This window comes from Strix uralensis, chromosome 12 (genome assembly GCF_047716275.1).
Source record: "Strix uralensis isolate ZFMK-TIS-50842 chromosome 12, bStrUra1, whole genome shotgun sequence".
Taxonomy (NCBI): Eukaryota; Metazoa; Chordata; class Aves; order Strigiformes; family Strigidae; genus Strix; species Strix uralensis.
Window position 1 is genome coordinate 6,895,477 of NC_133983.1, and position 25,068 is coordinate 6,920,544.

The window sequence follows — 25,068 nt, forward strand, 5'->3', positions numbered from 1 at the left end:
CCTCTATAGTTATGGGTTATTGATACTGAGCAAATGAGATGCCACTTGGGCCACTTGGCTTCATCTCTTTTCATGTCAGCTCCACAAGACTGTGGGTTTACAAAGATAAGAAGAAGAAAAAGATGCTGGACACAGCAGCTCTTAGCAGCAACAGATAAAAGAAGAGAACAAACAGAAGGGGATGTAGCAGGACCAGGAAAGACATAACAGTAAGCTGCCTGAGTCTCAGAAGGAAGAAGAGCTTCTTCTTGAACATTAAAGACTGAAAAGCATGTGTTTGTGTTTTGGTTTTGGGTTTTTTTTAAGAAAAGAAAATAAAAATCATTTTGTTAAGTTCTCCTACATTGTTCCAGCTCTTCTACACTTTTCCTTGCCCTTACCCACAGAAGTGCTTTTATGGTTAACAACAAGCTATGAGTTTTCATATTATTATCGCTACGAATGTTAAAGATCCCAGTTAAAAGCTTACTTCCACTATGTTCAGCACTAAGAATACAGAGAAAACCATACTTTCCCTAAGCATCCTACAACCCAAATGAACGAGAAAGGTGAGGAAAGTATACAGATTGCTCAATATCACAGTTATAATCCTGTGGAAAAGCTGGAGTTTGACTTCATGCTTCTGAGTCACAGTCCACTATGTGACCCGTAAATGCATCTTTCCTTTTGGATAGTGTGACGTGTGCTAAATTTTTCTCGACCTTAGAATCCTAGAATCCTAATTCTTGCACAAAAAGTCAGACCTATTTTTATGCTACCATATACATCTTTGAGCCATATATCAAAACAAGAAAGGTGACATGCCTGTAATATAAGCAAGGTTGCTGTAGCTGTTCAAACTATGAGATTCTTTCTTGTTTTTATTTTTATGTTCCAATTTGATCTAATTGAACCTACAATTCTTGCCATATGTTTTGTAGCTGACCTAGAAAGATCCAAGATAGATGCAGAATATTCTATTAATTTCATGATGCTCTTCCATACATTCATTTGGTTTACTACTCTTCTGGCTACTGGACTTATTTTATGAATGAAATTTATAAATGAAACCAATCTTATTTGGTTTCATTTGAGGCATACATTCCAGTTCATTTTGTAAGCAGTCTTAAGGGTTACTTATTGTTTGAAAGTAGAATTAAGCTAAAAAAACTTCAAATTTCTATGTTAACATTTTCCCTGTTTTGTCAGACCTGAGCTATAAGGAATAGGTCTCTTCACAACTCAGAAAAAAACAAAAAAAACCCTTAAAAGAATGGTGGCATGTATTTTACTTTAATACAGCATAAGAAACCATTATTCATTGTTACACAGAATCACAGAATTGTCTAGGTTGGAAAAGACCTTGAAGATCATCCAGTCCAACCATCAACCCACCATTAACAGTTCCCAACTACACCATATCCCTCAGCACTATGTCGATCCTACTCTTAAACACCTCCAGGGATGGGGACTCCACCACCACCCTGGGCAGCCCATTCCAACGCCTAACAACCTGTTCTGTAAAGAAATGCTTCCTGATATCCAGTCTAAACCTTCCCTGGTGCAACTTGAGGCCATTACCTCTTGTCCTATCGCTTGTTACTTGGTTAAAGAGACTCATCCCTGGCTCTCTGCAACCTCCTTTCAGGTATTTGTAAAGGGCGATGAGGTCTCCCCTCAGCCTCCTCTTCTCCAGACTAAACAACCCCAGTTCCCTCAGCCGCTCCTCATACGACCTCTGCTCCAGACCCTTCACCAGCTTCGTTGCCCTTCTCTGGACATGCTTGAGTAATTCAATGTCCTTTTTGTAGTGAGGGGCCCAAAACTGAACACAGTAATCGAGGTGCGGCCTCACCAGTGCCGAGTACAGGGGTAAGATCACTTCCCTGTCCCTGCTGGCCATGTTAACTGGTACTCAGGTACTGATACTCAGGGCAAAATCCTAAAAATAAATGAAGTTCACAAAGTTTTCATTCTTGAATATCCCCATTTTAGAAGTCTTATTTTGCATCACCTGGAAGTGCATTATCAGCCATCAAGATACATTTTTCATATCAGATTTCACAGTGTCTCTTTCAAGAAAGATTTAGTTGTTGCTCAGTGCAAACAGTCATTTTAGTTTAAAAAAAGTACAGTTAAAGAAATACATTACCAACTGATGGAAATCAGCATCGGCTGGTGTCATATATGGAAGTCTATTCTCTCCAAGTTCTTCAAGAAGCTTTTTTTTCTGTTTTGGAGGGGTAAAATTGAAAAAGAAAATTAGACTAAAAAGCAAATATAAACAGCCAACTATAAAATTAGTTGTATTAAAAAGACACAAACATGTGCAATTATTTATTCTACTACCTTCAATTCTGGAAAATTGAATAAGGAAAAATGGATGCAAAAAATCAGTGGAGCTTTTCCACTTACAAAGCAGTAATTCAGGTTAGGTAGTTTCAGAGCATGTGAGTATTCTTCCTCCTAAATTCTTTTTTAGATAATCAGTCTTTATTACACTGATGAAAATCCACCTTGCTATCATGTTCTTCAGAACTATGCCTACTTTACAGCTAGATACTAATTTATTTCTTTTTCATTTTATTTTCTACTTCAACTTGTGGATCCAATGGGTACAAAGCTCATATTCCATTAAATGACTCAATAATATACTTCATTAAAACAACGGGCCTCAACGTTGGGCATACCCTAAAATGTTTCCTGAAATGGGTGTATGAAGGAAAAAGAAAACATCATCTGCTGCACACCAAAGCCTCTACAACCTGGCAATATTTCAAACGCCATCCTCAAGACCTGCCACCCCAGCAGCCAGCCACAAATCTGTTTGATGTTGGGAGTGCACTAAGAACCAGCTGACTGTGAAGAACAGGTTTTCTGTGTCCCCTTGTTCTCTTAACTCCCTTCTTACTTCTGTTTTAGACTGACTACCTCCACACCAATGTTTAGTCAACACGACCACTAAGAAACTGCTAAGATAAAAGCCTGATTTTCCCCAAACTGCATTTTCCAGGTTTTTATTAACAAAAATAAGATTTTTGTATGCATTATACAAGTAATTGTGCAGCTAAGGATTTGGAAAGTGCAAGAGATGTTTGAAACTTGCCATCAGATTTCTGGACTCAAACAATTCCAATCCACGATAAGTCCATTCACATTTATCTGCCCACAGTCTAATGCATCACTAACTCAACACGATATAAGTACAAATTAACAACAAAGTAAAAATTGTTACAGTGGAAGAAGTATTGGCCTAGAAAATTAATATACTGTTTCCTTTATTTCTTCTTTCTTTTAGCTTGCAGGGATGGTTCCTTTACAAACTTTGATCATTAACAAATACTTACTAATAAAAATGCAACTCAAAGATCATAAAACTAAATCTGCCATAATGCTTAAGTATTTCAGATATCAGGATTGAAATTCTCATTTTTATTGCAGTATTTTCAACTACATAAACACTATTACAAGAAATAATTGAAGTCGTAGCTAGCTCAATACTTTTATGTTGTAAGAGCAAGACCAGATGGAAATGGAATACAGTTTTTAAAGGAACGATAAGGGTATAACAAAGGAAAATGCAGAATGAGTTAAAAATGGGTATCACCAACACTTTGATAAAACCAAGTTATATGGGAACAACTACCTATTTCATCACCTAGATATCACTGAAAATTGATTAATCCATAGACAAGAGAACTCATTGTTAAAAGAAACTTTTTTTTTTTTTCTTCTTGTAAAATCTCCTTTTCATAATCTTTTTGGGTTGCATACAGGTCAAAACAGATCTTCCCTATTCTGCAAATCCTATTTAAAAAAGGAAGGAAGAAATCTACACGTAATAACTAACTCCTGGCTTATAGCAAACACATAAACAAGGAAAGCTGAACTATGATGAGTGTTACTGTGTATTCTACTCTGTGACAGTGAATCTAATTTATTTAAATTTAAGCATCAAGGAAGATGACAGCGGCTTAACATCATGAGATTTTAAGATTTAGAGCTAACAGATCAGTCAAACTAAAACAAGAGCAGGTAGCTCTCACTTACTCATCTCCGCACTCACAATCTGCTGATCACTGACTCGACTAAGAAGAGCAGCACTGAAATTTCTGAACCAGCAATGTAATTTCTCTAGATCCCTAGTTTTCTTTGGGGAGAGGTTGTTGGTATGTTGACATGAAGTCATTGGTGAAACCAAGCATAATGTAACTTCAAATTAAATTGGCAGAAAATGACACACTAATTGGCTGCATATTCTACAACAATAACACTTCTCTATCACAAAAAGCTTGCTACAATTTTATTACATGAAATCACTGAAAACATTAGATTGGCTTTGATATCTGTAAGATAAACCATATTAAACTGCAGGAAAAAAATCATGTATTTCAACATGGACATTTCCCACATCTGTGGGAAAAAAAAAAAAAGAGAGGTGGGAAGAAGAGAGATTCTGACAATTTCTTTGTCAAGTACCAGCCTCTTGGCAAAAAGCACACAACATTAAAATGCACTCTTGTGTATAGGTACTACTAGTTCACATTTGATTGTCAGATCTGGCTAAGTGCCGCTCTTCAGCTTGATGTACAGACTAATACACACAGCTGGGTGGTATAACACACTGCTCATCTCTTATGCAAGAAGCTGTCACACAGATGTCAAAAACATCAAGCTACTCACAAATACCTCCAAAAAGTAAAAAAAAAAAAAAAAAAAAAAAAGACGAAAAACTGAAGATCTGGCTATACCAGCTGGCTGATGTGTAAGTCTAAGAACCGTTACATAAGCATTGCTTATAGGCTCTTCCAACACATAAAGCCCTAAATAAAAAAAAAAATTGCTTTTACGTGAAGGTATCAGGCATCTTAAAAAGCATTTTTCTAAATCTGATTTTTACATTTTAAAAATTATTAACAGCGTAACAGTTCATTCAGGTACCAGTATTATGTTTCTTACACTTTAAAAAACAATGCAATTTTTATATCTATATTAGTCATGCCAATACATGAAAGAATCTTATGTGCACCCTCCCTGTAACACAATCATGCACTGTGCACTGCTCAAGAAACCTTGTTAAGTGTTGTACTTGGGCCTTCAGAAAGGAGAAAATCTCTGCAAATATCTTATTTTGTAGGCTGCTGTGAGTGTTAATGGATCTATTATGTCCGACTGATAACTGGAATGACTACCAGAAGCACTAATGCCCAGTTTTAGTGTGTGCGATCAACTTCCTGCAGACATTAACAATCTCTGCTCATTTATTAGTAATAAATGGGTTTATTAATGAGTTGGTTGTAAGATTCAGTAAGTGGAATAGTAATAATTGGAATCTCTCAATCACTATATGTATCTTTTTCTTCCCCCTAAGTTTCTTCATGGCAATAGAAGTAATGCAAAAGAAGTATGTTACAGATCAGGAGAAGTAATAGAAACACAGCTAATACACTAAGTCACAAGCCAAAATGCAGTTATGTTACACACACACGGTTTATTATTTTCAAATTAAGGGGTATATGGGAAAGATGGGACTTAATGACATTTTCTGGCCAAGAAGCATGACAGTGTAAAAATTTTTGCAGCTGATATATTTCCATGCAGGGTGTCAATACCATTCTGAAAAGGTTTCATTTTTCTCTTGATTATAAGACAAACGTTCAATATCTAGGCTATAAAGGCTTGTGAAGGCCTTAGTGTTTCAAACATAGAATTCCCACTTAGCATCATCATCAAACGAGTCAGAAGACAATAGTTATTTTCCAATTTGTAGATCATTGTCTTGGCTGAAACAATTATAACAGCTAATTTCACTGAAATCACGTTGAAATATTATTGAAATTCAATGTCACAATAATTTCTAACACATCAAAACACTGAAAACATTAAGAAGCAAAAGTTTGTTTTTTTCCCCCAGTACTTAGCATAAAACTCACTGAAGATTTTATTGAAGAAATTGCATTTGTTAACACAAGGGAGACATAAGTAAATGCAAGCAGTATTCACCTCCAAAAAGATAACCCTGTTTGCTGCCCTGTATTTCTCCTGAATTCAGGGAAAATGTCAGCTTCACTACATCAAGTAATCTCTCTGGATGGGGAGCAGGTGTGAAAAGTCAGTCACACAAGTCCAAGACATGGACAGATACAACAGTGCCTATGAAACATTTAAGGATGTTAGTTTTTAGTTATGTAAGAACTCACTCTGATGAGCAGTTAAAAGATGTACTTTATTCAAACTAGTAGACTGTCAAAAACCATGACTGTTACTCACTATTTTGGAAAAGCCCATCTCATTATTCCCTAAAAAAAGATGTTTTTTCGGAAAAGACCTTATTTTGAAACTTCTAACAGGCACGTTCCTGACATCTTGGGGATGCAAGCAACCTTTTTTTCAGCCATTGATTACATACTTTGACCTTACAATCAGCATTATGCAAAATGAAGCAAAAGGTGAATCATGCTATGGAAAAGATACATGAAAGAAGACAATTCAAACAAAAACTGAATATCTCTCTGTTGCATTTCTCTTCTTATTTTAACAATTCTTAGATATTTATTATTTAGAAATATTTCATATACACATCACACTAGGGAACAACCATTTTTAATACTCTGCAGATGGCTGAGAATCGGCTGGAGTCTCCAATCTACTTTTCAGGCAAGCTGGTGCTTGCACAACCAGCAAAACAATTCTATGTACTCATATATACTCTTCCCTGCAAAATAATTGAATTTTCTGATTCACTACCCGACTCATGTTACAGTGACATGAAGTCTCACCTAATGTTGCCTTAATTTCATCGGGTCAATGATTTTTTTTTTTTTTTTTTTTTTTTTTAAATCAAGAAAGATTGAAAATGCTCCTTGTTTTTACTTCCCTCCACCCCCAACAATCTTACATCAAGAAGAGGTAAAAGAAAGCTGAACATTTCATTTAGGCTGAATTTTACCTATGTCATGTCTAGATTTAGCAAATAACCTTACTGAGGCTAAAGGAGGGAACAATATGCTGCTAGAGATGAGAATGCAAAAGGAAAGCCTAGCAGCTTTGAAACACCATCTCCACTCACAGCCTACAAAAGCCCTTCTGCCTTAACTCCTTTCATTAGAAGTTCTTAAAACATTGGCCAATTTTTTCATCCTAAAAAGTTTTGCTAACTGTTCACCGCAGTTTTTATATTTTTGAGACTACCTGACTTGGGACCAGAACTAGTAAAACACTCAAGCTTCTTTTATTTTCAATGCAACCCAATGTGTTTGCAGACATTTCTGGGGCAGCTCCTAAAAAAAAGGGCCTCTATTCAAAGCATAAGAACCTATCATCTCCACATCCAACACTGTTTTTCCCAATAGTCTTTTGTTTTCCAAAAGGTTATCAGGTTTAGCAAGGCACTCTGAGAATGCATATTGTCATGAAAGAAAGATCTAAATCACAAGTCCAGATTCAAACCTCTGGTTTTCCAAAAATCCCTCCTTTCTATTAGCTTTTTCCTTATATAAGAATGTACATTAGGGCCCGTGTTTCTCTTTCATCCTTTTTTTTTTTTAATCAACTATAATAAAACATGGATTTCTTTCAAGTCATGCATGAAGAAAAGAGCTAGTGCTCTGAAGTGAGCTCAATGGCTTTATAAAGGAGGAAGATGAAATACTTTATATAGTAAAAATTTTGTGACACAATCCTAAGACCCCATCTAGAAAAAAAGCCACCACTTTACAGGAACTTCCATAACCTTGCCTCCTAACATTCTTTCACATGTTTGAAAAAAAAAAAAAAATAAAAAAAGAAAGACACACCAAATTTGGGATAGTTTCTTAAGGAAGGAATGTGATTTTGAAGTAGACATCAGTTTAAACTACAAGGCTTTCCAAGTGTTAGCTATTAAAACTTCATAGCAGCCAAGATCATTCAAGTGGCTCACTAAAACCAGTTATGTCAGAAATGGACGTAGAGTAATAAAAAATACATTCTAAATGCACTATTACAGCTTTTATTTCTCCATTATCACATATATTAGATTTCAGAAATTTTTTTTCAAATTATTTCTGTAAACTCCGCTCATTAAAAGATCTTAAGGGGCTGGCCAATTTTACAGCACCATTTACTCACATGAAAAAGTTATATTTCCAGGTTACCCTTCATTACACTCAAGACTTAACCAAAAGCCTTGTCTGTGCTACATTCTTTCTATAATCCAGGCTGTCAAAAATACTGGCAGGCATCTGACCATACTGTACCACACTTTGCATACTACAGCTCCCTCCCCCAATACTATATGCCAAAAACATTTTCCTATTAAGGACAAAAACTTGCATTACTATTATTATTATTCTATTAAAACTCATATTAAAATTATCTATGACTAACAATATTTAATAGCCTATAAATCCATTTTCTAACTATACTACAATAAAGTATGCTGGTTATTTAATATAACATTGTGCATCTTGCTCTCCCACTGTACAAACCACTCCTTTTCCAGAAGTAGTAGGATGGAGTTCAAGTGATTTGGTCATGAAAAAAATTGCATAATGAACAATCTACTGTAATGCAAAGACCTCAGGTGTAATACCAGTATTTGTAACTGAGCAGCTGTCTAAAAGACTGTTTGATTCCTTCCTGCAAAGGTGGTGCTTGGCTTTGCTTACTAATTTCAACCTCTCTTACCCTTTCTCATAAATCAACAGGCCCAGGTTTTGGTTCACACACACAAACACACACACAGAGCAGTCATGCATATGCACAACATACTTGACTGATATAACTGATCTAAGAGTTAATTTATGCATTGAAGCAGCTTAGCAATGTGTGAAAAACATCTTTGCTACCAGTATCCCCTCTCTCCCCACCTTAATGTGTTAAGGGCCCCTTAATTGTTGTTTTAACCTACAGGAACATTGTTCCTTTGGCCAGTGGCTGTTAATGGAACAGAACCAGCAATTTTCTTACCCAGCTGAGTAGATTTGTCACACATGGATTAGCACTTTAAGTAGTCATAATAAAAATTTGAAATGATAAATTGTTCTAACACAGCCACTTTTTGCTGACAAAATATCCCAAGCCTCCTCAGTATACCTGTCAAGAAACTTCTACCACCACTTCAAGCATCTTGACACCATCATCCATTTCTTGTGTATCCTCTTCCAGCAGGTACCAGTTGGTAAATGGATCAGCTGTATTAGGTGAGAAGAGTGAACACTCAAATTTTGTTTGAAAATAATAATCAGGTTTCAATTAGGTCTCCAGTTCAGTTTTCTTCTTATACATATGGACACAAGAGCATATATGTACCTAAGGAAATGTTTAAAACAGTGGATACTTTTAGATCAACATGCTTGTGAATCACAAGGAACAGTTAAGGACACCAGGCCACTTCTGCATGCCATTCTTTGCATAGTTTCACTTAGAAATAGCCAATAGTTGCCAAGAAACTATCAGTTCTTAACCAGCTCACCTCCAAAGAATCAGTGGACAGAAACCTTACTGACTGTCACCAATAATTGATTCTGCTTGATGTAGCAAAAATACCCCTATACAATGAGTCCCAAGAAAAGGACTTTTGACCAGTTCTGAAATGCTAAGCACCAATCCTTTAACAGAGAAAAGATTCAATAAAAATTAAAAACAGGTAAAATAAAACCATAGATTATAACAAGGGTTAATGTTGAAACAAGGATACATTTGGCATGGCTATCTGTATACCTCTCATGTTCTAATGACACTAAGAAGTTATTGATGTTGCCTAACTTCTACCGAAGTCTGTCACTGGAATCATAGGACGTTAGAGCTGTGAAGTCTTAGGAGCTGCATGCTGTGTTTATGAATGGGAAACACACCGTGCACCAGTTTTGGCTGGGATAGAGATGATTTTCCTCACAGTATCTAGCATGGGGTTAAGTTTTGGATTTGTGCTGAAACCCGTGTTGATAATACAGAGATGTTTTCATTATTGCTGGGCAGGGCTTACACAGAGCCAAGGCCTTTTCTGCCTCTCACACCTCCCCACCAGCGAGGAGGCTGGGGGTGCACAAGAATTCAGGAGGGGACACAGCCAGGACAGGTGACCTCAACTGACCCGAGGAATATCCCAGACCATATGACATCACGCTCAGCATATAAAGCTGAGAGAAGAGGAGGAAGGAGGGATGTTTGGAGTGATGGTGTTTGTCTTCCCAAGTAACCATTACACATGACAGCCCTGCTTTCCTGGAGATGGCTGAGCACCTGCCTGCCCATGGGAAGTGGTGAGTGAATTCCTTGTTTTGCTTGCACGCGCGGCTTTTGCTTTACCTATTGAACTGTCTTTACCTCAACCTGTGAGTTTTCTCACTTTTACTTTTCCGATTCTCTTCCCCTGTGAGGGGAGGGAGTGACCGAGTGGCTGTGTGGTGCTTAGCTGCTGGCTGGCGTTAAACCATGACATACTGACATGCTGCTGTTTCTCCTTGAATGGCCCAAGGAAGCAGAAAGGAACATTAAGAATCACCACAACATTTTGGGAAGCACTGCATATCTGCAACGTGGAATAGTACAACCTTCACTGGGATGTAATATCTAATTACTGTAGCAAAGTAAGAGGAAACACACTGACTAACAACAAGAGAACGAACCAAGGATCTCCTGACTGAAAACCAAGGGCTGACACAGCTTGAAATGCAGACTCAGAACCTTTGTGACAGGCCTGTAACTTCAGTAGATGTAGACGGACAAAGAACTTTCAAACACACACGCGAGCAGGTCACACTAATGCAGTTTTCCACAACCACCAGCAAGATCAAAGATGCAATTAATTTTCTTGCAGCTTTTCATCATTTCCAGAAAATAATGAGCCTTGCAGGATGTGTGGTCTATATGTATTTTGATAGGTAATGGTAGAAGTGTCCGAAGTGTAATAAGGATACTTAAAAGAAGGGGGCAAAAGAACTTAAAAGAAATGTTAAAATATCATCCAGAAGAAACAGCAGTCAAAAGTAAAGTGAAAAGAAAATGGATACTTGAGAAAAAAAAAGTATTTCCTTAAATACTTAAGTTTACCATCAAATGTGGTTTCAAAGTCCCCTTGATAACACTGCGGTAGATAGCATTAATGTAGAAAGAGCAGGTGCTAAGTGCAAGTGCTCGTGCCACGCAGTCAGCTACAAGGACGATCAATAAGGAGCTAGAGCATTAAATTTCACATACTGTAACTGTCATGCCCATTACACAGTATTTGAACATCTTCGTAGGCCATTACAGAATTGTTGGCTCTTGATATTGTTTACAGAACTAAATTATTTTCCAGAGGTTTTGTTAGCACAATAAGCACTATGAAAAGTACAAAAGCACTTATAAGTTTGGTGAAGTTTTAAGACCTTTACAGCCTTCCAAGACATCATATATTTGATTATTTAACTGTATCATTCACTCTGGAATGAAAAGACAGGAAGATGGTTGAAAGCCTTAAAGATAAAAGGAAATGTATTCCAGGAACACTTTTGTGTTAGTCACATTTCACCAGATACACAGCTGATGTATTTTAAAGGAGGTATTTACAGGATAATTCTTGGGAGTACATGCCACAATTAACAAAATCACTGCAGACAGAATACACAGAAGCAAGGGGTATGCTAGGGTTCCCTGGGGTTCAGCTGAAGAAGCAGCACCATGCTTCCTGCCTCTGCTCTTCAATCTTTGTGATTTGTCCTCTTCAAGGACATGATAAACACAGATTTTCCTTCAAACATTGCTCACACTAGAGGAGCCTTTGAGTAGCAGATTTGTGTAATTCCCCCTCCTCTCCCCAAAACAATTTAAAGGCAACCATCACTGATTGGTTAACAAGGTTACAACAAATTTGGTGTCAGACAAATTGTCAACATAGTTCCAAAACAGCACAACCATTGAGATGTTATTTTTGAAGCTACACAGGAGTACAATGTTAATGCAGCTGCATAATTTTTTACAAATTATTTTCAAAGACATAAAAATTACAGATCACATTATGTACATAAAATTAAACATATGCATTAATATTTGTACAAGAGTATTCAGTGGCAAAAAGGGCAATTTGTAACATTTTATACATTTATAAGAGTAACCTGTGTAATAAATGCGCAGACATTGTTTTGTATTTATAACACAATATTTTCCTAATTTTGCATAAACTACACCATTGGTCAAGTGATAACAACAGTCAGAAAACCTATAAACTGCAGTTGTTGCCTCAACTTCATAATAAGACAACTATTAATGAAACTCTGTTGAATTTTGGCATATAAATTCAAGAACGATATTGCTACATGGGACTTGCTGAAAGTAGAGAGGGTTTTTTGTAACAAAAATTATTTAAAGAAAAAAAACCTCATCGTGAACAATGCAAACGTAGTAAAAACTTCAAACTTAATTAATTTTGTTTAGTTTTAAGGCTTTGTTTTGTTCACAGCCTCTGGAATAAGCCACATGGGGAACAGAAAGCTAACATTATGCTGGCAGACAACCATTAGCAAATTTCAGGGTCTGAAAGAAGGTCAGGCAAGTTCAGACCAGAAATGGGGAGCACAATTTAAAAGAAAGTATAATTAACCATTGGAGATCACCACTGTGTGAGATGAATTCTCCCTCATGGGAATTCTTTTTTATGTCAAGTTTGAATGTTTTACTAAATGATACATTTTAGTTCAGTGGTTCCCAAACTGTTTAGACCAGCAGACTACAATGAATCATCCATATTTCCTTAAGAAGTTCTGCACATACAGCCTAACCAAATAAACTGGAGGCAGTAGAGCCACACTGACTGAAAGTTTGATGCATCTTATTCCTCAGTTTGGTTTTGATTCATCACTTCACCAGTCACCAGTGGTCAGTGAATCAGTGGTCTCCTTGTGTAAGAATCTATTTTACTGAAGTCCTAAAGCTGGTGTTAGAAATTCTCTTCTGCCTCACAACTCATATAAACTTAAACAAGAGTTTGTCAAGATCCCTGTTTCATAGTACCAGGAATATTTAAAGTACTATCCTAAGGTTAAAGAATCACAGCTAAAGAAAGGACTACACATTTTTCTTTCACTCATACTTTATTCTTAAACTGACTTTGCATAATTTAAAGAATAAGCTTAGGGTGTACTAAGAGGTAAAATAAAGAGAACACTGATCTGCTATGAAAGAAGTAGCCATTTCCTTTGTGGCAAACCAAAGCAAATTACATAATGCAAATCAACATTTTGCTTAAGAATACATTTGTTGAGCAAACTTAAGAACAATTACTTTTTCAAATAATGCTGTTTTAATAAAGCAATCCTAACTCTTGCAAAGGCTAATACCTAATTTCCAGGTTTTATTTATTCCTCACTTGCAATGATCAGTCTAATTTTGCAGAGTAGCACTACTCAACTAAAATCGACACGCACAAAAATTATTTCTCAAGTCTTCTGTGTACATTTGTTCAGGGAAACTTTTGTCTGTCCTTTCTTCCCATACACTTACATTCCTAACTGGTCTAAGAGTCTAGATAACTCTGCTACTATCACTGTCTGTACTTTGTGAATGAAGTAGTACAGTAGCGACAAGTCTTTTTGAAAATCGTCTCTTCCCTTCTCCATGCTATTCTCAAATACAGGCTGGATTTCTGAAGGTGAAAAAGAGGCTGGCAAAGAGAAGACCGTTCCAGATTTCAACACAACTCTCCTTCGTTCTATTTGCTCCCTAGAATTATGCTAGAAATATCCTAGAATTATACTACTGCATACTCCTACTGCAAAATTTAATAAACAAACAATTCCTACAAAGAGAACTAACACATTCTAGAATGGTTTGGATTCATTGTTTAAACAAAGGAAGAAGAGAGGCAGCCATAGTGATCTGTAACAGATACTAAAGCTGTACCAGGCTGATAGGAAAATACAGACATGTTTAATCAACTGTGTGGTAACATTCAAAATTGAATCCATGAAATGACCCAATAAAGAAAAAGCACCAGATAGTCTCTGACTGTATTTTTAAGTAAATATTTGTATGTGTTATACAAGTACATCATCAAAAAGCCCACAGGTAAATTAGTACAAGGGAAGGAAGAGGGGTGATGAGGAGAGGTAAAAACCCTTTATAAAAAGAGATATGCACACCAAAAAAAAAAACAACCTAATATGGAAATACAACTTGACAAAGAGAAGGAATGTTTTGAACTATCATAAAATTAAAGGCACGCAGGCAAGTCTCTATTCAAATGAAAATATTGCGGACACCTTAAAATTCTAAACTCTCTTGCTTCCTTAGAGGATATGTTGAGGACAAGAATAAATAAATTTCATTTCCTTCAGAATGTCTGTATGGACTCGAGTTAACTATTTTACAATTTGATACAGTGGTTTTATATGTTGAGGTACTCTCACAACTCAAAATTCAAAAATCTAGGCCGCCCTTTTTGACACATAGTATGCATGTCTGTGTTAAAGCCATCTGAGTGACAGCAGCTCAGATGCATTAATAAGGGAGGCTGAGGGCAAGGAACTGACATTAAGAGAAAGCTGTCAAAGCCACCTTTGTTCTTATTTGCTGGCTTAACATGCTGTAGTACTTCCCCTTCTACAATGGAGTTGCTTCAGTGGTAACTAGAACTCAAGAAGGCTGGGTGAAAAAAGAATGAACAACGCAGGATTTAAAAATAAAATTATTGCAAGGGAAGATTTTAAAATTAAATAATATCAGACAACTGCAAGAGCTTATGACCAACACTTAACACTACGTATGCTTCAGTTCCCGTCTAAACTAGAAGTGACAAAGGCTTGATGGTGTCCATGCAGAGCTGAGCTTCCATATGACAAATGCCTCAAAACCACTGTTATTTGAATTAATTCATTATATAGAAATTTAATTAGATTTTTACATACGAGTTTAACTTAAGAAGACTATCCTAATAATTTTGGGAACCCTTAACTCTACCTGTCCTTGCCATTGCATTTGGAAAGAACCATGACAGGGATCCCTACCACAGCATTTATTCAAGGACATTTTATTTCAAGGACAATATATTTAATTTTCAACAAACTCATTTCCAGCTACTAAAATGCAAAAAAAGCAAGAGATGTTTAACTCAGGCTTCCCACCTGTATTTTCATACTAAGCAGAGCAACTGTTTGAACATCACAACAGGAGAAAGATCACCTTTAACATGCATATAAGAATTGCTCCTCTGGAACAAAGTACAGCAATCTGTACCAATCTTCATAAAGCATTACAACAGGCTTCTAAAGCCTGCCATTGCGAAGAGACAGCGTACTCTAATTTCTATAGCTCCTCGTTCAATTTCTTTTGTTCTTTAAGTTGACAAGCTAACTGTCCTGTGCCTACAAGTTTTCAATAGTCTATTATAAAAAGACTCAAATTTGTTTGCATTACACACCACAGGGATTAAAAAGGAGTTAATATATATCCATTCAAAACTATTGTGCAGAAAATAGATGTGTTGTACAGGGCTTACGCTGTGACCCGCTTAACTTTATTCATAGAATGCACAATCCATCACGTACAAAAACAGAGGGAAATGTGAGGTGTTAGTAAGTACCACTGTTAGTGAGAAATTCTGCTAATTATTACACCAAATAAGCATAGTCAACAGGCCAGAGCTGTGAGAGGGCATGTTTCAGGGCATTAAATGGCTGCCTTGGATGGAGATGAATATATTACACTGTGCCCTTTAACAATAAAACAATTTCCCTGACACTTACAAATCCAGGCAGCTCTAGTAGTGCAGATGAAGAGCTCAAGACTGTACTTGGCATACAACGATGTTTCAGTGCCACCTAGTGACGTGCACTTTAACTTTATTGTCTCTTAAGATTTATAGTACATGAAAAGTTCAAAAGCTAATTCAGCTCAAGTGTGGAGTCCGCACAGTACCGAAGAGAAGCTTCACTCTTTGCCAAGAAAAGACAGACAAAGAGAGGTCACAATGAGACGAACTCCTCCCCTTTCTTTATAACTGAAACATACGCTTCCTTAAATAGCTGATAAAGCGTTACATACATTTTTATTACAGTCTGCTCTTACAGTCAAAAAAGAAAGAGAAAAGCCTTGCAGGAAAGGACAAAACCTGGTATATTTTAAAGCCTATACTGTGCACAGGAAGGTTTAGATAGCTTGGATATTTTATGAAATTGATTTTAGGAAAATATTCCATCAATTTAATAATTTCTAAAATTATTTCTCTCCCCTGTTTGACTGGACTTTATTGCTATTGTTTTTGTTGTTATTATTTTTATCTGGAGTGCTTTCACAGCTTAAGGAAGTGTTTTAGAGACTGTAAACTTTGCACATTCACTCCTTGTTTGCATTCTGACCCTTTGTATACTTCTGCCACTGTATTTGTTATCAGTACAATGGAGATTACAGCCATTTCACATCTGTTATCCTGTTGCACTTCTGCCCATTAGTACTGCAGCTGAACGTTTAGGTTGATTCAAACTAACTAAACTTTGCAGTGCAACCTAGCCCCAAAAAAGCTGTGAAGAGGCTGAAATATATTTTATGCTGAATATAAATTAATGTCTGTATTGAATACCAGCACAACTGTCTACCAGTGCAAAAAAAAAAAAAATATTACATGCTTAGATCAAGTTAAAAGCAGAGATTGCAAAAACATTTTGCTAATATAATCCCCAACATTAGTCTCTGCATTTTTATTTCACAAGATTTTTACAGGATTGACATATAACCTCTATCACAAAATTTAAAGATAGATGCTTAAGAGATTGCTTTTAAAATAATTTCTCCAAATTCTGAAGCAGCAAGGAGAAGTGTGATGGGGAAGAATGAAGAGGAGAACCAATGGCTTTTGAAACATTGCTCGTGAAAACATTATACAGGCTGAAACAGAACTACACTTGCAGAAAGAGTTTGTCTAATGTAATTTCCCTAACCCAAACTCAGTGAAATAAAAATATAAGATTTAGCAGGGTTTTGGCATGTGCTCAGATCCTGACTATTACAGAGTCTGGACCTTGACGATTATATGATGAACAAAGAATCTTCTTAATTTATGTATCGGCATCAAAAAACCACAGAAATTATGTGCAATGCAAGAAGATTCTCAAGTTAAAATTCTCACCTTGATGGTTAGATTAAGACAACACAACCTTGTGGATTAAACCTTCTACTGTATTAGGCAAATAGTTATGATGTAAAAAAGCCCTTCGAAATCCAACTGGGAAAAGCTTCACTCAGTGAGTGGGCATCACACTGTAACTAAGTTTGGAAGCCTCTACTGCAAATATACTTTAGATGTTTTAACCTGTACTCTGCCTTAGGACCTAAACTGCTGCCACAAGAATCAATATTGTCCCTACTTTAAATAGCAAATAAAAAAAGAAAATAATCTTCTTCCTTACATGTCATATAGAATTCTACGCGTGGCTTCTCAAATCACACTTCCAGTTTCAAAGGAAGTACTTGTACTTCCTCGAGTACTTTCACTGCTGTCACATCTTGGAAAGCTTAAATGAGGAGACCAGAGGAAAGATGCGCTGATACAAAGCAATGAACAATGGTTTAACAGTTAAGGAACCATTGAGTCCACAAGAGAAAGGCGGCAGTATTAAGAGTAAAAAGCAACTGTAACTCCCTGTTTACCACAACAATAAAAAAAAAGTTCAAAGTTTGATGATCACAGAATTATATTGATGTCCAAGCTTTTAAGAATCTGTCATATTTTATTGCTTTTAAAAGAATACCTCATTTTTTTCTAACAGCAGTTGTGTTAGAAAGAAAGAGGATTTAAACTAGAATAACTCCTGATCAACATGTTAGAAGTTTTCATCCAAAAAGATCCTAAACTACTAGTTGCCTTGGGAAATACATGCAGAACTTCTCCAAAATAGGTATCTTTTCTTAAGAATCCCAAGATACGTAGCCCTCTGAAAGCCAGGGGTATGCTACTTTACTAGATTCCAGATGCAATCTTTAAGGTAAATGCTGCATAATTTCCAATTCTGGACATCCAAGAAGCAAACAAGGAATATGGGCTAACTTTTAGACAATGGAATGAGCCCACTTGGACTCATTTCAGTCCCCATTCAAAACATCTCTGCTCACATCCACTGGCATCAAGTTATCAACATTCTAGATCTGTAGGCTACATCAATTTTACAGCCACAGAGGAATGCTTCTCAGAACAGCTATCACCTGCAAAACTTTTTACCTCAAAGTAAAACTCATCCAAGAGGAGAACATGTCACATTAAATTTCTGTCACATTCCTTTTGTAAAACATATCATTCACATATCAGGAAGATAATATTTCTCCCCCTTGCTGTACACCAACCCTTTCCTTCACAGGATTAAGATTCTTTCCTTAAAAGCAGGAGAAAACATATGCCCTTATACCTCAAGAAACGCTTGACTGGCCAATGCTTAACTGCTCATATGCCTTAGATATTCCACATTCGTAATCATTCATATTCTCCGGGATGCTGATTACTTACAAACATTGAACGGCTACCCATGCTGAAGCCATGTCTCAAATGAATTGCTAAGTGTCTTTCCAACAAAAGCAGTAGGCAGGGGAAGAATTCGAAGCAAACAAGTAAAACAAAGTTTCCAGTATCCACTTCCAAGGAATTATCTTTGCTACAGAATACTAAAACAAAACAAAACACAACCTCACGGATGACTTAAAGCAATGAATTCTAAAATTGTGGTATATGGTCTCTTTTGCTATTATAAGAAAATGAATATATGAAAAAGTGGCTTGATAGTAGTCCATTTTACTTCATTTTCAATATGAATTTGTTTTAATTACATGACATGACAGATCATTAAATGCAAACAGGTTCATCATAGTAATACAAACTTCATAGAGTATTTAAAAAAAACTCAATTTACTGTCACCTTTGTTTAATTTCTTTCCTTTAACTAAACACTATTTGGAATGCATTAAAAATGATAACCTCTAATAAAATTCATTTAGTCTTCAGTATAAAAATTAAATTGTTATCCTATGCTTCTGATACAGTAATTTCCTTTTAAAATTATGTGGAAAGTCAAGCATGACCCATTTTTAAAAGTGCAGTGCAAGCAATATCAACTGCTCTACAATCATAATTTGCAGGTTCCCCCAAAAACAAAACAAGGGCACATAAACAAGTGTCATGCACTTCAAGGACTCTGGACATCAATAAAATGGATTTACTTCCATGAAAATGCTCAGCAGTGGAAAGGGCAGGAGGGAGAAGGATCTTGCTTCTTGCTTTCATGAATTCTTTTGAGTATAGCCACAGTACAACTTCCATTTGGACACAATTCTCAAGACAGGTCCTATGTTAGAAAAAACAATGTAAAACTAAGGTAAAGCAGAGCGATTCTGAGCTTCTAGTAACATACAGCTAAAAATGTATTTTTGATTCATATTAAACATTTGATTATTATCTAATTATTAATTCTCATTCCTGAACTTGGTAATAATTTTTACATTGTAGTAGGTATGGAGTGATATCAACACCAGGAGATTATACCGATGAAGTCTTGTATGACAGTAAAGATTCACAGATTTTAAAATGTCATATAAAATAGGTACACTGAAATACAGTATTTGTGAGGCCCAAACAACTACTTTTATAATACATGTCTTACAGAGAAATGCTGCTAGTTATTAACAGAAAGTTGTCCTATAGAAAGGAATACTATATTACACTGGGTTTTATCCACCTTACTGTATAGACAGTCTCTCTTCTGCTGTCAAGATGCTTTTGCTATATGTAAATATTTAATGTTATTACCATCATTCACTCAGTGCTCATATTGTCTGTTCAAGCATCTATTACCGTCTGCTAGATACACTTGAGGATAACATTTATTCATGTCTACTGCTCAGTCACATACAGGCCCTACTTCTCAAAGATTTTTCAAAGTTCAATAATTTATTAAACTCTTCACAAAGGTCTGTATCATTTGCAAAAATGCCTAACTGTAGAGTATGCAAAACTAGGATTTTACTTGTGCAAGTATATGCACTGGATCAGGTCTCTTCAAAGCAATCTCTCAGTTTGTATGTAACAGAGAAATCTGCATATGAAATATATAAAATGAAGCATAATATTTCATAATCCATAGCCTTAATTTCACCTGCATACAAAACGTCAAATGAGGACAATACAGGAGTGACTGGGTTTTCAAGGTGCTTAAGGCTGGTCTGTTTGTTCAGTCTTTTAGGATTGAAACAGAAGCACCTAAGTAGGGAGAGCTTATAAAAGTCTCATTCAAAATGACAAAAGAGAAGCCTTTAACAAGAAGATACTTGAAATATAATATGGTAATAACTTTTAAGGAAAATGTTGTTGAAATGAAAGAAAAATAATTAGCTATATGAGAAGTAGGATAGTCTCGCTAGTGGTCTGAAATAAGTTTTTGTTTCAAATACCAGTTTTAGTTTAGACAAAAGAGTTTTGGTTTTGTTTTTTTTTTTTTTTTTTTTTTTTTTAAGGAAACAGCATCACAAACAGACCATCCTAGAAAGTGGAAGACAGCACAATTATTCCTTCCTTCCCAGTGGACCATCACCCTTTATGAACAAATGACAAGATCCAGCTATTCATCAATGAGGCAAGAAGGAAATGAAAACGTTGAATTCAAAAGGTCTGCCTTTCAGTTAACATCCTTAATGTAAATTAGGGTTAAATGTGAATAAAATTAATATTTAATCACTTGAAAAACTTCCATTCCTTTCTTCTCTTTAAACACTAAAACTTAATTATAAAATAATGTAAAACAAGTGTAAATTTAAAAGAAACATTTTGAAGATTTGCATTAATAGTTCAAGACCTATTGACACTGAAGAAAAGAAGGGGAATCCCAACATTATGTTGCTTTAAAGTAACGTGTGATTCTATTCCTTGCCAACAGACAGCAGGAGCCCAAAGACACAGGGGAGTTCTGCGGTAGGGAAGAAGGGAGACGGCAGCATGGAATGGCACTGCAGGAGGACAACATAGCAAGGCTGACTTCGGGTAAAAAGGCAGTCAAGTACGACTGCAGGAGTGGGGGAGTGCTGGGGAGAAGAAACCCAGTCTTCCTAACTGCTAGAACAGGGTCTCAATATATTGTTTTATGTATCGCCACGGAATAAAAAGTTCACGTCATATAGGGGCACAATCCAATATTTAATTATGATGCAGCACCATAAACAGAAAATAGTGCAAAAACTGAGAAAAAAGCATCTGACATCAGCACAAAACCCCTCCAAAATCTTGCAGCTCTTACATAATCTAAACTGCTACCCTCTCAAACCTTCGTCATGAAATCCCACACAAAGCGAACCCTATGTGCCCTATGGTTTTGCACACAGTGGTTACTGTTACACTGTCTACATTTACCATCAGCTACCACGCTGTCATATGGGAAAGCTAACAGTTTTTCTCTAACACAGAACATTTTACATGGTAAAAAGAAACATATAAAAGCTCAGATTTTGATAAGTTGTATCTCCATGAATGGCAATTTGGCTGTAAATAACTGAGAGGGCTCACTCCGCCATTATTCTCTATGCAAACTTTGAGCTAATCCGAGGTTAGAAGTTGTTGCCACAAACAGTAATGAAATTCAAAATCCCTGAAGTGTTTCCCATTCCCTTCTGGAACATAACTGAAACAATTTGTCACTTGCAAAAAAATGTAGACAAATGAAAGACAAGAGTGAGCTTTCAGGGGAAGCAGCAGTCACACAGGGTATGCATCTGAATGCTGAAAACTCAAATCCAAGAACTTCTTTCAAATCAGTTTTTGACTACTAAGACTTGAAATCTTTATCTTCCTCTCTTACACCCTAAAACTTCCTCCTGCACCTACTAAACTTCTTTTGACTAGAATTCTTTTGAAGTTATAACCTACTTCAAAACATTTTGGCTTCTACGAGGAGGCAGCATGTTCTGTGAAAAATGGTTATATAAGTAACACAGTGAATTCTAATACTAACATCATTCAACAAAAAAATCCAGCAGCACTGTCACTAAAGCATACCACTCTCAAAAGTACAGTTTTACTAAAGTGAACACACCACCAATAGACACCATCGCTCAGTCTCACAAACTGTACTTAGACATAATGCGGCTTTTCCTTCCAAAGGAAAAGCTCAAAACTAGTGGAGTATTATGGTTAACCTTTCCACATACGGACAAGCTCAGTTGCACTATACAGCATATTTCTCCCTGGAACAAGCACAGGTAGTCATTTCATTTCTGCCCTGCTCAAGTCAAAGATGAGAAAGTTATATTTAGAAAACAGCATCAAAATAAGAAAGAGGAAATTGATTATCTGCAAAATACTTTCTTCAGTACAAAGAACCCAACGCTCCACCAAAACTATAAAGGTTTATTAGACTTGACCATCATAATGCTGGTGTTCTGTTAAATCCCTTTTTCTGGTTATTTAACTTCTGCTAACTGAACTTTACTAATGCCTAGTAAAAGAAAGCGGTCTTATCACCTGCCAAATAATAGGTTTTCTTGCCCATTTCTACAATCACTTTGTTTACACGGACTTTGTTGACTGTACCACACAACATTTTAAAACCTGAATCCCAATCAGGGCTACCCTCATTAAAAATATGACCTTTCACCTTCTATGAAGCACTGCTAACATAAATTACATTTTGTTGTAGCCCAAAGGTGATAGAGATGAGAGTAGGATAAACAAGGTATAATACAAAAGCCAGTTGGGTCAGCCTTTCATTACAGCCCTTTCAAAAGCTATTAATCTCGCTTGTAGTCAGTAGGCTGAAAATAATTACTTCTTCTAACCTATGTTGTACTCAAAAGTAGCAATAAGGACAGGTCATGCAAGACATAAATAATTCTTGGTCCTCATAAAACCACTTCAAATGGTATTAGGTGAACATCATGGCATGTTACTTCAAATCTCACTGACAGGAGGAATCTCAACAATATCAATTGTACATTATGCTACGTCATATCAGCTGCATTTGGCCATAATATACCACAAAGAATGGATAAGAATCAGGATAAATTCAAACCAACTATAAAATAGTTCCTTAAGTTTTAAAATGTGAATAGAAAAATGCTATTCATCAAGTTCAGCTTAATTTATCTTTCAAATCACGGTCCACATTTAAAACAATATAAGAAAAGAACCTTCAGTCTACTTAGTGTGTCTTAGTTGCCTTCTGACTTACAAGGATTAACACTGACATTTATCAAATTAAAAGAAAAAAAGATTCTTGTGTTGGTAGGGGACATGAGGATCCTGGGAATCACACATTACTAGACAGCAGCTCAGTAAAAAAAAATAAACTTCATAACTCAATGAAAGTTTTATATACTGTCTGGAGAACAGTTACTTCAAAATTACATGTTAAGAAAAGCTTGATGACAACAACCAGGTTACTAGGAAATTTGTGATGAACTGGATACACAAAAAGTAGTATTTTGCCAAATAAAATGCTTGCTTAAAAAAAATATTCTACTGAGTATAACTCATGTGGAGATGGTTCTAGAATAAAGTGAATTTAAATACTGCCTGAGAGTCCTGCCAACTAACAGCAACCTAGTGCTTACTCATCTGAACTAAACAGCTAAGTGATAACAAGGACGGAAAAAAAAAACCCACAGAAATTTTGGATTGTGCAATGTGAACAAATATTCTGTCACATTTAATCACACCAGCATTTTACACATAACTGGGAGAGACCACATACATAGTATGTAGAACAACAGAGATTCATATCTCGCTTAGGGCCTCTAAGAGCTACTGTAAGATGAAGAATACTGTGGGACACTAACTGAAACTTCAGTGCTGCTTTTTTTTTTAATCTACTGGTCAACTAGTAAGCCAATTACACACTTAGAAGTTACAGCCAGTCCTTACCAAAGCTCATTACAAATCTTCTACTGAAATCTCTGAAAAGCCAACTAAACATTTGATGAACTGATAACAGATGGCTGGAGTGAGAGGAAAAAAAAACCTGACAAAAACAACCCCCCAAAACAACAAACGCTTTCCATTGTATTTTTGTAGTGATAGCTGAGATTTACTAAAGCTTTTTTGGTTTTTTGGAGGGGTGTCATTGCTACTATTATTATAAAGTACTAATCACTAGGATGGTCAGAAGAGGTCAGAAGAACCTTTTAATCTATTTTCAGTGCTAAATTCCTAACTTTGTCTTGACTATGACTAAATCAATCAGTTTTCCTAAGGCATGTTTTTCCAGTCCTCTATCCTTCTCCAAAATTGTTTCAAGACTTTAAAAAAAAAAAAAAATTCACTCAAATATTAATTTTGTCCTTAAAGTAGCATATAAACAAAAGCAGTCTGTTGTAAAATAATGACATACATGTGTAAGAAGCAGCAATAATATCTGATTAAATTTGGATCCAACTGAAGAGAGTACAATGCCAGAGACTTCAGCACAGCTACATCACCCCACATCAGATCTACCTTTAATGATCAAGAAAATCAAGATGATGAAAGAAAGTAGGTTCAGTGCCTAGCTATACAACTATCAAACAGCTCAGGAATCTGCCCAAGGACAAAGGTAGACATGCCAAAAAAAGGGCAGATAACTACAAAACAAATAGTAACTAATGTTCAAGAATACACAAATAATTCTGAAAGAGATTAATGTAACTAGAGGCATTTTAGACATCTGGCCTCACTCAAGCAGTGTGAAAGGACCCAGGGAAAGGTCCAATGCTTTGGAAATCTCTCCCTTCCCCCTTCCAAATAAAAGTGGGCATTCCTATATTTCAAAGAACTAGGCACAAACCCAGGTACAAGCCAGTCCTTATGAAATACAATGACAGATTTTAGTCGTAGGCAACAATAATTTTGTCTACCTGCATCTTTCTTTTAGTATTTCATGGCCAATTACAGTAAAAGTTGCTCAACAGGATGCATACATAAGAAAATTCCTGTCACAGAGCAGATGCAAATTTAATTACTTTAAGTTAAACCTTCCATCTTGTCTAGAGGTCCTTCAAAAATGCAACTGTAAACAAGCACTACATTGCAATCAGGTGTCAAAGGCTTATTTGATCTCTTACAAAATATGTCACAAATCACTGGCAGAAAGTGGGTCGAGAGGGAGAACAAAGGAAAAAACTGTCAATGGACTA

General features: G+C 36.1%; 1 protein-coding gene across 8 annotated transcripts in view; it reads right to left on the reverse strand.

Annotated features, from left to right (window-relative positions):
* The window catches only part of FTO (FTO alpha-ketoglutarate dependent dioxygenase), a 257,854-nt gene that overhangs the window by 208,573 nt on the left and 24,213 nt on the right, over positions 1-25,068 (reverse strand). For 7 of the 8 annotated variants that reach the window (XR_012630603.1, XM_074882061.1, XM_074882060.1 and 4 more), the window contains exon 2: positions 2,132-2,209. Coding sequence is in view for 7 of the 8 variants with exons in the window: in XM_074882061.1 (XP_074738162.1) it covers positions 2,132-2,209 (78 nt within the window). In the remaining variant the exon portion in view is untranslated. Of the gene's footprint in view, positions 1-2,131; positions 2,210-9,054; positions 9,153-25,068 lie in introns of all 8 variants that reach the window. The other variant, XM_074882059.1, reaches the window with a different exon arrangement.